This window comes from Archocentrus centrarchus, chromosome 1, assembly GCF_007364275.1.
Source record: "Archocentrus centrarchus isolate MPI-CPG fArcCen1 chromosome 1, fArcCen1, whole genome shotgun sequence".
Lineage (NCBI taxonomy): Eukaryota > Metazoa > Chordata > Actinopteri > Cichliformes > Cichlidae > Archocentrus > Archocentrus centrarchus.
The window spans coordinates 25,277,587-25,292,050 of NC_044346.1; the positions used below are offsets into that span (position 1 = coordinate 25,277,587).

Below are 14,464 nucleotides of genomic sequence, written 5' to 3' on the forward strand. Positions count from 1 at the left end.
TCTTTACTTCCGGTGGATGAGTTTACACAGTCTAATACATCTGCCACAAATACGGTTTTAGGATATACTATGACATGCAGACAACATGTTCAAAACTGGACAAAGGCTACAAATTCTTCATTGAACGTCATGGAGGTACGTGTTTTTGTCTTTTTCTACCTATTAATTAATATGCTAGGATAGCATTAGTCAATTTGTTAGCTAGCTAACATTACGTGACCTTTCTGCATTGCAAATAGAACATCTTTAGGCTCTAATCTTGATTAGATCCTTATAGTATAGACCAGGGTTGCAACATGGTTGCAACATTTTATATATATATATATATATATATATATATATATATATATATATATATATGAGCCCCCAGCTATTTAAAGATGGTAACGCATTTCTAAGATAAACATAAGAGTGAATAGTATGTATTGCTTTCCATATATGCCTTGTATATTATCTTTGACAATTTATAATAAAATTTTACTATTAAAATTTGCAGCAGCTTAAACTAACTATTAAAAGAATTGTTTTGCATTACAAACATGTACAGGGAGGTGATTAGTGTGACTGTCATAGTATGAAAGGTCACATGACATAATGAAATCTATGTTGAAATTGACATATCTCACTTTGCAGGTCCTCTTCCAGATCCTCACATCATGGCCAGCAGTGAAAAACACGTCCACTACCAGGGATATGCAAGTTACTGCATGGACTTAAAGGGGATGAGGAGCATATCCTCTCAATGAGACAGAGGCTCGATCATTTCTATCATGACATCTACATGGATGTCTTCTTAAGTTGTAAACCCGTGAGGAATTTAGATTAATATTGAAATGCAATTGATATGCCTTTCATAAATACATTTTCTCTGCCAATGCAAAATGGACCTAAAATTGTATATGTTCTTCACACACACACACACACACACACACACACACATATAGTTTTTTCTTCTTTTTAATCTCAGAGCTTTTATTTAGTTTGCATTTTGTATAACAGCTATAGCTACTTGATTCATGGAACTCATGTTGAAGCCAGGGAGGAGAACTGAACACATGAGTCAACAGTTCTTTACTCTGTTGCCTCTTGTTTTACTTGTCAAATGTTTCTAGAAGATTTAAATGATTCATTCTCCTTTGATAGGAGAAAGTTTTGGGGAAAAAGCATCTTTTTTTTATACGTGCTGATTTGATTTGCTGTAGTATGTGTTTCTAATCTGATACGGAAAAAAGATCGTGATGGCTTGGAAGCCTTCCCTTCCCTTGACATCTTTGTCAATTGGTCTGGCACTTCTAGGGGAGACAAAATTTCAGTTTTTTTGGTGTGTTGTTCACATATTTGCATATTCAAAATAAAACAAGTGGCACAAAAAAGTGATAATTTCTGACATGAGAAATGCTTTTTTCCCCCCAATATCGCTCCTTTGCTTATGAAGTTTTTGTCATTATCAGGCATGCAATTCAGATAAGATTGAATACATGTCCAATATGAAATGCTACTTTAAAATAACAACACTCATTTTATGTTAGGAATAGTAAAATAGTGAATAGAATCTGTATTTGTGCTCAATCTGTTATAAATTCAATAAATTTCACATTCAGAAATAATTTTAGATATCTAAAAAATATATATATGAATGCAAATGAAATTAGCTGTAGCTCAGGAGGTAGAGTAGGTCACCTACTGATCGGAAGGTCAGTGGTTCGATTCCTGGCTGCTCCGGGCTGCATGCCAAAGTATCCTTGGGCAAGATACTGAACCCCAAGTTGCTCTCCGACGCAAGCATCGGAGTGTGAATGTTAGACAATAACTCATGGAAGTACTTGTGTGAATTGGTAAATGTAAACGTGTTGTATAAGTGCTCAGACAGAGTAGAAAAGCGCAATATAAGAACCAGTCCATTTACCAAATAGTTTTGCTTTACATGTACCTGCAAAATTCAAGTTAATTCTACTTAAGAAAAATCATTAAATACATTTAACAAAATTAAGTAATTTATACAAAGGTTTTTTTGTTTGATCTACATAATGAAATGACGTTAGTTTTACTTGCTAATTTAATTTATTACATTGAAAAAGTTGAGTGATTTATACAGAGTTTAGTTTTGCTTAATCTACTTGACAAAATTAAGTTTACTTTACTTGGATTTTATATTTCATGTAAAGAAATAATTAAGTACTTTAAACACAGAACAGTCTTGCTTGATCAACATAAATAAATTATGCAAATAGTTGCCTTAATTTTATTATGTAGATAGGGCAGGATATTTTTATCAGTGCAAACAGCGGTGCTAAAACAGAATCATGTATGTATCAATTTTGAGATTTCTGTTCCAGGGCTGGACAAGTCTAGCCACCTTTATAATAGCGATCTGCATGACGGTCAACAGCGTTCCTACTGAAGATTTCACCACTCTCATCAACTTAGTTTCCAGCCACACAGACAGCTTCTTCCAGCAGAAATCCCTCCTAAAACCCCACTGAAGCTACTTGCACAGCACCAAATATCAGGCAGGCAAACTAAACAGCTGAATGATTGTGTTAAAATCTGATATACATCGTGGTTTACATCTTGTTATGTTGCCATCATATGTTCAAGAAATCAGTCTGTTTAAGTTTTGTTTGCTGTCATTCAAGAACATTGTCAAAACCCTGCTCAGTGGGATGAAAACAGTGCTGATGTATTTGTTTCCAGACTTTCATCACCTGTGTCAGATGAACTTCTGTAGCAGCCTTGTGATATAAAACTAGCAGCTACAACAGAGGCATCCTGCTGTTTCAGAAAACACTTTTTAAAAATAAGACAACGTGTTCAAACAAATAAACAGGAAGATGCTCAAATACAGACCTTTTCTGACTTTAGCTCTCTGCGGGGTCTCTGTTCTCAACTCTGAAACTCTCAGAGAAAATCCCAACCTTCTCCATTACTGCTCTCAAAAATGGACATGTGTAATAGTGTCCTCAGGCTTTTCTTCCTTGCTGTGTTTCCTTCCTGAGTACTCTCCCATGGCCACATATACTACAGAAGTTCTCAAAACTGAATTCACAAGAAAAAAAAAGAACCCAGTACTTCATGTCATAAGCTGTAAAGAGTATTTGACACTGGATAAGTACTAGTATAATAAAAGACAGCCAGCCTTCCTTCCTCTTTCTACTTCTCTGTCACTTTATATCTTCTTTCTTTTAATTTGCCTCAGTGAATTTTTAAAGGATGATGCAATGAAGAGATAATGTGGAGACTTAAATTAAACAGTGGAAGACTGTCTTAAATTTCAAGCCTAGCACGAACATATAGGCAGTGTATCGATCACTTCAGAGGTGACAGAAAGGAATACCAAAGAGCTGTCAGAGCTGGGCAGTGAAAAGCAGGCCCAAGTAAAATGTGAAGTTATCAACTTTGTTTCACTTTAATACACACAGCCACACAAGCCCAACCCAAAAATCCGCATTATGTCTCTTTAGAGTTTCAGCAAGTATATAAAGAGAGTGGGTGGTGGTGGATGGGTGACAGGGGACGATAAGGCTTACTCATTCATCCGTCCGTCCGTCACTAGCTACTAGATCAAGATATTACGTCAGGAAAGAGGCTTAAAAAGACATTTGAACAGGGGAGGTGAATTATGGATGAAGCCGTGGCAAGAAAGAGAAGGCAAAAATCTATGTAGAGAAATATTTCAAAGAGCAGAGGTTCCCACCCCTCTCATGTAAATCCTATTAGAGTGGTAGGATGGCAAAGTGGTATTAGCTGACCCAGTCCGCTTGGTCCAGACAGCTTCACACTGATAAAACACAGAATTCTCTGAAACACTACTAAACAGCAGTTTCTGTATCTTTTTTTTTTTAACACATGTACGGTAAGGCAACAACATGCTGCAAGATTTCTTTCCAACATCAAACATTTTCCCCTGTTTCTTTAGCAGTAACCCCCTTTGAACAATGCATCAAAAAGAAATACTTGTCTCACTCACTCACTCACTCACTCACTCACACACACACACACACACACACACACACACACACACACACACACACACACACACACACACACACACACACACACAAATAACTTCAGGATAAAACTCCAGGATGTGTCTTTCAGGAATGAGCATTCTCTCACTCTCTGTCAGGAGGAATTTGTGGCATCTTGGAAATGTCACTTGCTGTTAAAATCAGGTGGCTGGCTGGTTGTGGGGGCGGGGTCGGGTGTTCGCTGTGGCAAGGGTTATGAGCCACAGAGAAAGAGAAGCAAGCTGAGCAGTAAAGAGGGAGGGGGACCGCATGTCTCCTGAAGGTTTCACAACAGTAGAACCTGTCTGATGGTCATTCTTTCTCTCCATCAGTTATTCTCAAATACAAGAAAATAACTGTCTCATTTTAATAGGAAATCAGCCTGATAATGATCTGATCTAACACACATGGGGTTTTGGAAATGAAATTGAGCATCTGGTACATTTTTTTCTGGGAAGGCTGACTCTGTCTGCCCATAAAAGAGTATGCTGTAGTGTTTCTGCCTGTGCTTGGCTAGTTTGACAAGTTACACAAACTGATTGTTAGGGCTGGATCAGGTGACCCTGAACCATCCCTTAGTTATGCTGCAATAGGTCTAGGCTGCTGGGGGGTTCACATGATGCACTGAGTGTTTCTTTTCATTCACCTCTTTTTACTCTGTTTATACTTCACTGTATTTAATCATTAGTTATTATTAATCTCTGGCTCTCTTCCACAGTGTGTCTTTTGTCCGGTCTCTCTCCCCTCAGCCCCAACCGGTCGCGGCAGATGACTGCCCCTCCCTGAGTCTGGTTCTGCTGGAGGTTTCTTCCTGTTAAAAGGGAATTTTTTTCTTCCCATGGTCGCCAAATGCTTGCTCATAGGGGGTCGTTTTGACTGTTGGGTTTTCTCTGTAACCATTGTAGGGTCTTTAACTACAATATAAAGTGCCTTGAGGCGACTGGTTGCTATGATTCGTCGCTATATAAATAAAATTGAATTGAACTGAATTGATACATAATACTGTCAAGAAACACAGTGTGCCCCCTCAACCACTTTTGATCAACTGGTAGGGAGAAATACAGAGGCCACCTTAACAGATGTTATCAATGAAGAGTTTCAGGTTCAGCTTTATTCATTAAAATATTTCACTGGTGGTGCCAGTAAGGTGAAATCTGTCTTTTACTGGCATCGCACACAAGTGCAAGAAAACAAGTTTTGATTGGTCAGGCAACAAATTTGTTACCTTATGAACACTGAAAGCTGAACACTCATCTATAGACTAAGTGAAACCTGCAAGAGAAGTCACACTTAAGAGACCGATCTCATCGACAAACAAGATATTTTGAACGAGCTAATGCACTAAACTACACACCAAACAACGAGTAAGTAACAACTAGAACTTTTAACAGTGCGACCTCGCAGACCCTGTCATTTAAAATGGCTGCAAAAAGATCCTGCAAAGCCTGCAGACAGATACCGGTCACCAACGTGATATGCTATCTTGGCCAGCACAAAAGTGGTGTCTTTAATTGCTGATGTCAGTCACAAATGTCAAAAACATTTATAACAACTGCTACTTTCTGGATCTCAAGATAAGAATCTTAGTATACTACACATGCTATGATTTTACATGCCTACTATTAACACCAACTTACCCAATTGAAAGTGATGCAATCCATGACAACCTCAAAAAGCAACAAAAACTTGTGCATGCTGTTTTGGTCAGTCTGAATCAATTCACCCAGTTTCAAGGTGGGAAGCAAAGATCAAAGTCACCAATACAGCAGCTGGCTACATTTAAAATATAGTTTTGAGTTGGCTTGATTACATTATTCCTTTTAAATATTTTTGTGAACATTTGTCATATTTGGAAGGTGACTTCTTGACAAATGTTTGTGTTTTTGAGGTCACAAAACCCTGTCAGTTGATCCACTGGTACTCAGATACTAACATAACTGAAAGTTTAGTCTTTAGCGAAAGAAAGTCTTATGGAATTCTTAGTTTAGTAAGGCTTGAAAGCCACTTTTAAAATTTGATAAAAGTGCTTATTTAAAATGTGAGAAATGAAATATTAGCAACCTCTTCTTGACTCTCAACAGCAATATTTAAACTAGATTTTTTTATTCAACATTTGCATTTTTCTTTTCAACATTTTATTATTAGCGTTCTGTAGCAGCTTTGACTTGTTTGAAGCAGTTCCACAGTTATCTTATAGGGTTTTCGGCTTTATTTTGAGCCAGAGTCCCTCTTCACCATTCAGTGAATTGTGGCCTCTCAAACAAATGTATCTTCCGTCTTTCAGAGTTCCATTTTTATTAGCGTGAAGCACATCTTTATCTCCCATTGCGAACACTTCCGACACTTACATTTTTGACAGACACCAAGGAAGCAGATGTGATGTAAGCACATCGATGTCCTGATAACTGAAACCAATGAAGGAGACACCAGATCAAGGATGCATCAACCTCCCCCTTTCACCCTACCTGTCAACTGATTCATTCACTGACATTTGCTCTCCACCCCCCTGGAGAATTAGAGCCAAAAACTCATGGAGAGCTATCAAACTCACTATTTCTGTCCCTGCTGATAAAAGGGCTTGCTCTCTTTACCACAACAACTGACCCAATTTCAAACTTGCCTCTGAGGCCGGGAGATTTTTCTCTTTCTCACTCCACACTCAACCCCCTGGGGCAGAAAGGCCGACCACTATCGACATTTAAAATTGAATAATGCATAGACAGCGCTTTGGCACTAGAGTTGAAATGGCAAACCTTCTATCACACTTCTGTCCATAGGTTGTGACAGATGAGTTTTTAAACACACTTGCTCTAAATCCCATGCGTGGAGAGGCCTGAGGTAAAATTTAACTGTGCTCTATGTGTACACTCAGCGAGTGGAAAGTTTAGACTATTCCCTGATATGAAGTGTTTGTTAGTTTGTTGGTGTTTCCCTCACCAGACGTATTGCAATAGTCTAGAAAATCATCATATTTTTAGAACTGCTGAGGCCTGAAGGGATACTGTAATGCACCATTTATGAGGCTTCTAATATCATGTAATCTGCAATGGCTTCAAGGCAGTGGTAGCAATGTTCAGCTGCAACCGGCGAGTCAATAAAAACATCCCCCACTTGTAGCTAAAGCCGTTTCTCTAGCTTTTCTAACACTTGCTGGAAGACAAACGCTGCCAGTGTAGGAGTCAGTGGAGATTAAACCAATCTTATCTTTTCACTGCTTGATTTTCTTTTTATATACTCAAGGCACAACTGTCTAACTGACAGAGAAAAAAAATGTACTTTTAAGATGTTGTTGTCCACGTAGCCATGTCTTCACTAAGGTCTTCTGGTAGCTGGTAAGGAATGCAGCTGATGTGGAGCCAGCGAAGCGAGAGGAAACCAGGCAGGTTTAGTGAGGTCCCATTGAAGGGAGGATTAACATTACTGAGTTGCATTCCACTGTGTTCACAGAAATGTTTACGTAACGTTACTTGAGCAAAGTTGTCGGACTGGTCAGACTGCTTGTACAGCAGGTGAGCAACAGAAACAAAGGCTGTAATACCATTTGACCCTTCTACACACCACAAGTCTATTCTTTGTAAAGTTACGTATGTATATAAGCTTATACTGCATACCGTGTTACCATTTAATTAAGTAGACACACAAAAAAAGTTCTGGCAGTAAATTCTAACTTTATGATACTTGTTGGGTTTTCTAAATGCAATCTCAGAACAGTTTTACTTTTTTACTTTAGAGGCTGAAACGTGTATTGTACTTTTCTGCTCTGTATCATTTCTGCATTTACATACATGTGAGTGTGTGCAAGACTCAGAAAGACCAGCTGTCTCTTTGAATCTAGCTAATGGGATTCTACGTAAATCAATAAACCCATTCATCTATTCAGTAAACTGCTTATTATGGCCGGGCTCTCAAGGGGTCTAAAACCTCTCCCAGAATGCATAAAATAAGACAGACAGCTTGGACACAATGTATAGCATCAAATTTGTCTTTGGAATGTGCAAGGACATTGCAGCTCCTGCAAAGACACAGGTCTGAAATCAATAAATAGATATCCAGCTATCCTAATACTGTGTGAACATTCAATTAACTGGATTTGCAGTTCATAGAATGTCACTAACAAAACTCAGTCTTGTGATAATTTGACTAAACTTTAGCTCATATTTATGTTAATCTGTGGATTTCAATGCATGCAGTTATACAGTACTGTGCAAAACTCTTGAGCGAGCTCTCATTTTGATTCCAAGGATCCAGACTTGTAATTTTCAAGTGGTCTTGAGCAATAGTTCTCCAGGCTTTCTGAAGGTCTTTCAAGGTTTTTCTTTATACAATGGCTGCTTTTTCACTCAGTCCAGAATGTTTATTTGTTTGTTTGTTTGTTAATCTATTCAAGCATTAAAAAAGCACCTAACTCAAGAGATGAACCAGTGTTTTATCTACACTTAACATACAACTTAGCAATGAACCAATTTTAAATTGTATCTTTAGGCAGGTATTTTCAGACTGTCACAAAAACACATCATTTGTTCCCATTTCTTCAGTAGAATTTACAAAGAATGCCAAAGATAACAGTCTGACAGGCATATAACAGTGTTTTGGCACCAACAAGGTGATTCCCAAAGAGCCAAAAATGTGGCATATCTTGGCACGTTGTGCAGTGTGCTGTTCATCTACAGCAGATGAACAGCATCTGAAAGCCATGTTCTTAAGAAATATGTAAAAACCCCAGCAAAAATATAATGCACTTGAGAGATCTATACATTAAAGCCTCATCAGAAATGATCCCAATGGAAAGGTTGTTGTCAAGAAGCCATTTTTACGGAAGGGAAACGGGGAGAACTGGACTGAAAATCAGTGGCAACTGGTTTTAAGGAGTGATGAATCAAAAATTGAAATTTAAACATTATTGAAGCAGTGTGGGATCATCTCGAGGAACCTGGAGAACTATTCCAGAAGACCACTTAAAGAAAGCTTACCTACGAGAGTTCATGCTGTGTTGAACAAACGTGGTCGTACCAAAAATTGATTTTCTTGCTCATTAAAGTTATGCAAACTTTGCCTTACATGCTGTATTTCTATGCATGCGTGCATGTTTCAATGAATCACTGCACCTCTTTCCATTTCTCCTAGAAGAATATAAAGAAATCAAGGGTGACTTGAGACTTTTGCACAGTACTGTATATGTTCAACATCAGGTCAAGTTATTCTAAAAATGTTTGCAAACAAAAAAACACACATTTGGCATACAGTACATTACACAATATGTTTGTGTTTTCCTGACAATCAGTGTAACGCCTTCAGCAAAGCAAAAGGTGAAAAACAAACTTGAGTAGTTGCTTATTTTAAGAGGAAATCATCTTTTTCCTGAACATTTCAACACATCTCCGGAGGACAGATGATGACAGGAAAAAAAATGAGACAGGAAAAATGTCAAACATCAAAAGGCTGTGAAAGAAATTTGTTAAAGAGGCAGGTGCAGCTTGTAAGGGATGCGGTTCTTGTAATGCAAAGAGCTGTTCTCGTGAGGAGGCAAAATAAATATTTAGCAGGCACACTGTTGTTAGAATAAGCTTAACCAAACAGGCCCCTGGTACATTAAACAAACTGAGGAATGTAGATGTGTAACGAGTGGTATAGATCCTCTCTTCTGTAAAAAGCTGATCTGAAATATGGGATGGAAATAATCTTGAATTAAAATTAGCTGATTGAAGTAGAATAATTGAGAAAACTGCCATAAGCCACAGCACTAATCAAAGGGAAGCAGGCCAATAAATGCCCATGACATTGTTGACACGGTTAGGTTTGTGCCAGCTCATCATGACCTGCATCATCCTAGATTCCAGACTGTAATGTCAGACAAAAGGACCAAAGTCACTTTCCAGCCTCCCTTTTCCTCTGCTGCTCAACTACTTCATCTTATTTTCTGTCTGCCCTTCTCCACTGACAAGACTTCTCTTATCAACTGACAAATTATATTTGAAAGGCACTAAAACACTTAATGATTAAAAAAAAAAAAAAACTTGCAAGATCATGCAACCTGCAGCTAAAAACTGAAATATCAGAAGTATTAAAACTAAAATAAAATTTGCAGGGATGTGCAGAAGTGCACTAATGTGAATGAGCATTTTGACTAATATTAAATGTTTGTTATATGACTATTCAGTGCAACTGGGTCCACAAGAGGAAGTGGAACCACACTTACTATGAGGTTATGTAGGGAAATGATTATTGTGAAACTTAATGCCAGGGATTTTGTTGTAATTAAACTTAATTTTCTCAACTCAAGTCTCAACTAATCACAAAGTAGGAGATAAGGACAGATTAGCCACAGCGTTAAAGCAACTAAGATGGGGACTGTGTGTATGAAATGAATCCTATCTGATTAAAGACCACTTTGTAGTTGAGTGTAATGTTATAAAATAAAAGAACAAAACCAAAAGCTGAGTAGTTAAAGAGTGTGTGACCAAATATCCTAAACCCATAAAAGCATATAAGGGTTTTATATTACAACAGTGCTGCATAAATGAAATCAATTTGTGGAAACATGAAAGAGCATTTCATTTATAAAATAAAAATAAAAAACAGACATATTCCCGCCTCATGTGAAAAAGACAGTTCTTCTCTTCATCTCTGTCTCACTACAACGGCAGAGGAAAGCCGGCTTTATGATACCATGATTTACTGGCAGCCTAATGAGAGCTACAGCCCTAAGCTGTTTATGTTGCATAAAGGGTACCGCTATTAGCGCTGGTGCCAGAGTGGGGGAGCCGGACATTGGGTGGCAGTGCAGTGACAGTTAAGCTTGTAACTGTATTCATTTACTAACAAGTCCTCAGCTGGCAGCCTGCAGTGGAGGCTGCATGGCTGGCAAACACCAAATGAACTGGAGAAACAGGATGATACTTAGCATATGTGATTAAACACAAGGAGGGTCACGTCACAGTGGGTGCTGATCACAGCAGTTGTCACATATATAATTCGGTGCCATAAAACACACACAAATTTGTATGGCTTTGTAAGGACATTCATGGACATAATGGAATTTCTAGCCCATTCTTTCTATTCTTAACTAAGTAGCCTAACCCTAACCTACAGTATATCTAACTTAACCCCAACACCAGTTCTTAGCCCCAAACAGCTTCTTTAAGAGCTGTAAGAATGTGAGGACCAACCAAAATGTCCTCATGGTCTTTTAAACTCAGCTAGACAGTAGTCACAGCATGCACCGGACTTGAAATTGCTTTTTATCCTCCAGTAAATTTCTGTATTGTCTAACAATAATTTTTAAAATAAAATGGAACTTGCCAAAAAATTGTGGCAATAAAAACTATAGTCGCCATAAAATGTGTCGCGCCGCCATTCGTTCCCTATTACCATATCACGTCTAATTCTGGCTACTCTCCATGTGCATGGAAGCAAGGTGAGCACCCCACATCAGAGACAGAGACAAGGACACACAGAGTGAGGGAATGAATGGCTGCCACTTCAACAGCTTCTAATTTTATATCTCACGGGAAAACAGTTGCCGCACACAAAGATTCATTTCAGACCAACTGCAGGTGAAAGAACCACATTGAGAGTGCTGCAGTTCTGACCCTTCACACATTCAGCTCCATTTGGCGTTCCATTCAGGGAAGATTCGAGGTTCGTGGTGAAGAGATAATTCTCACCAGAAATATCTGGGTTTTTGTTTTTTTTGTTTTTTTACAAACTTGTGCAAAGTTATTTCTTTGAATAAAATGAAGCAAATAGTGCTGTCCCATTATTTCTCTTCATAGCTTCATGACCACAATGTGAACCATCATTAAGATTGCCAGAGTGAGTCAAGGTTGCCTTAAGTACTCAAGACAACTATTTCCTGTCGGGTGTAGTCAGTTGTGAAGTCATTTCTGTTTCCACTTTTGTGTGTGTGTTTAAAAGGAAACTGAATGAGAGAGAGGATTCAACCAAGAGATATCACACATTTCCTTTGCACTAAAGCTGATCATGGCTCATAACAGTCGAATCTAATGTTTCAAATGAAATCAGAAACGTTGGGAGAGATGGGGCGTCTGGAATGGCCCAACAACTCGACCTACTTAGATTGAACAATGGGAAACAGAGCCAGCAGCCCAACATGTAAAGGTCACCTCTTTTCCTCCAAATTTATGAGGGTCAGCAAAGGCTTACCTGTGACTGGGGCTATATTAACCAGCTTAAGCAGAAAGTTGGTGGTTTTTAGCTTTAATAAAGCTCTAGCCCAAAGGGAGGTGTCTGATGTTGAAGCCAATTACGCCGTATATTTTAGTGGTCTTACTGTTTTTGAATCTGCTTTGGTTTCTCAGTGGAAGAACTTTCCAGGTGCTCAGCTGATATAAAAATCTGTTTGGTTTTTTTGTCTCTTGAGGCCTTGGGCTAAAAATCTGAATAATCCTAAAAACCTAGTTTCTTTTCTGAAAAAAAAAAATCAGTTTTGCAGTTTAGTAATTTATAATACCATGTGCCATTACAGCTACTTTTTATTTAATTACACAAGGTTACACCGACAACAATGATGAGTTGAGTGAGTTGTATGTATCGTACAGTATTGAATATTGGATACAAAAAGATCCAACGGACCAACAAAATTAAAACTGTGGCCAAGACCCAAAAGGGAATTATGCTGTTATTTTACTGCGCTAAAACTTCTGTTTCTGACTATTAAGCTTACTAGAAAAGATTCTCTTAAGTTAATTAAAAACTATAATTAACTTTTCTAGTACATCTGGTGAGCTCACAAAGTAATTACATTTTATCAAGAAAACCACATCAAAAAGCTGTCAAAGATTTGTTTATGACAGTGATGCAAATGAGACAGTACAGAAAGTCTGGCGCTGTGTGTGCATTGATTAATAAATGATTAATAAATAATCTTACAACTTTAACCATGATCATTTCAACCCAGACAAGGAATAGCAGTAAGAACCAATAATGTAGACTTACCTTGGCATTGGCTTTGGTCTTGGTGCTGCTGTTGCTATTGTCAGGGTTGGAATTGGCATCTTCATGAACTCTGTCTAAGAGCCAGAGGAGGAACTCAAGGGCGTCCTGCTGAGAGTTTCCACGAAACTGAGATGCATATTTGGCCACAATGCTCTGCGGAGTGGAGAAACATCACAATGAATCTGTCTTTCCAGGTGATTTCTAAAAGTCTTCTCTCCTAACAAATGGTGAAGTCTTCATTTATGAGTTAAGAGCTTGTTTAGGTTTGGAACATTCAGGAAACAGACAGCAAAACAGCATTTCTGTCTGTCATGATCAGATAAGTCATATTAAAACATCTGTAAGAATTTTTTTTTTTAAAAAAAGGATGTTTTCCTCCTTAGTACAGCAACATCCACTCTTACCTTGTTAATCTTTCCCCTAGAATATAAACACCATTGCATTTACAACCTTATGTTATTACTAACCACTTTGAAATTGAAAGAGATTTCCTTGGAAGAAAATGATAAGAAGCAGGTACAGTACAGAGATGATCACGTTTCCTTTTATTATCCATTTATTATTGCCAAAAAAATATCTTCAAAAGCAAGACAAGTTCTAGAACAGCATTCTTTGGATATATATATAAAATCTGTACCAGAAATCAGGGATGAAAAGAGTGTTGAAGGCTTGGAACGGCTCATGGTCCAAAACACCGATATTAAAAAAAACATATGGTTTAAAACACAAGAGAGGGAGTGTAAGGCATGGGCATTCATGGCTTTTAGTGGCACTGAATCACAGATGCCAGAATCAGGTCTGATGAATTCAGAAGTGCATAGTGCTCATCATTCATCTCAGCCAAATGCATCAAAGTGATCCAAAGCATACACTGTGAAAGCAGTGTTTTTGAAGATAAAGAATATTCTGCATTGATTGAGCTGCATTTCCCTCCACAAACAAATTATGCCTAAAGACAGCAGAAGTAAAGGTACTGTAAAACATTGCAAAGAACAAAACCCATTTTTTTATGCCAGCATCTTCCAGACAGAAGTATGCAAATATGTGTCAGAGAAATATAAAAAAAATACATCTGAATTGCCTCACTCAATCTCACAAACAAGGCTCCATATACTCAAATGTACTCATAATATGCTTGTGTGTGTGGAAAATAATACTTTAACTTTCTCCCGAGATCTTTGCTCTGCATATTTTATGATGTAATTATGCGCGGTGGCTCGATGAACATCGCTGTCAAAGTCTGTAAAGCTTTCTAGTTTAACTTAGAGTGATTCCAGGCAACACTGTGACTTATGCCAGGGCCACCCCTCCAACCTTCTAACTTGGAATTCATGGGTATATAAAACAGAACTGTTATCGTCAGTGGCCAATACTGCTTTGGCTAACGTGTCAAGGCACCAACACCACGGGACACATTGTGTGTAACGGAGAGACGAAGGTGATATTCGTTGTCATTCCGGGTGTCATGTTACACCCCAGGATGAGAGCGCTATGCAATCAGA

At 38.1% G+C, this 14,464-nt stretch overlaps 1 protein-coding gene across 1 annotated transcript in view; it reads right to left on the bottom strand.

Moving 5' to 3' along the window:
• usp43a (ubiquitin specific peptidase 43a) overlaps window positions 1–14,464 on the bottom strand; it is a 137,328-nt gene that overhangs the window by 114,162 nt on the left and 8,702 nt on the right. Inside the window, exon 2 of the mRNA XM_030733230.1 lies at window positions 12,963–13,115. Within this exon, the coding sequence (XP_030589090.1) occupies window positions 12,963–13,115 (153 nt within the window). The remainder of the gene's footprint in view (window positions 1–12,962; window positions 13,116–14,464) is intronic.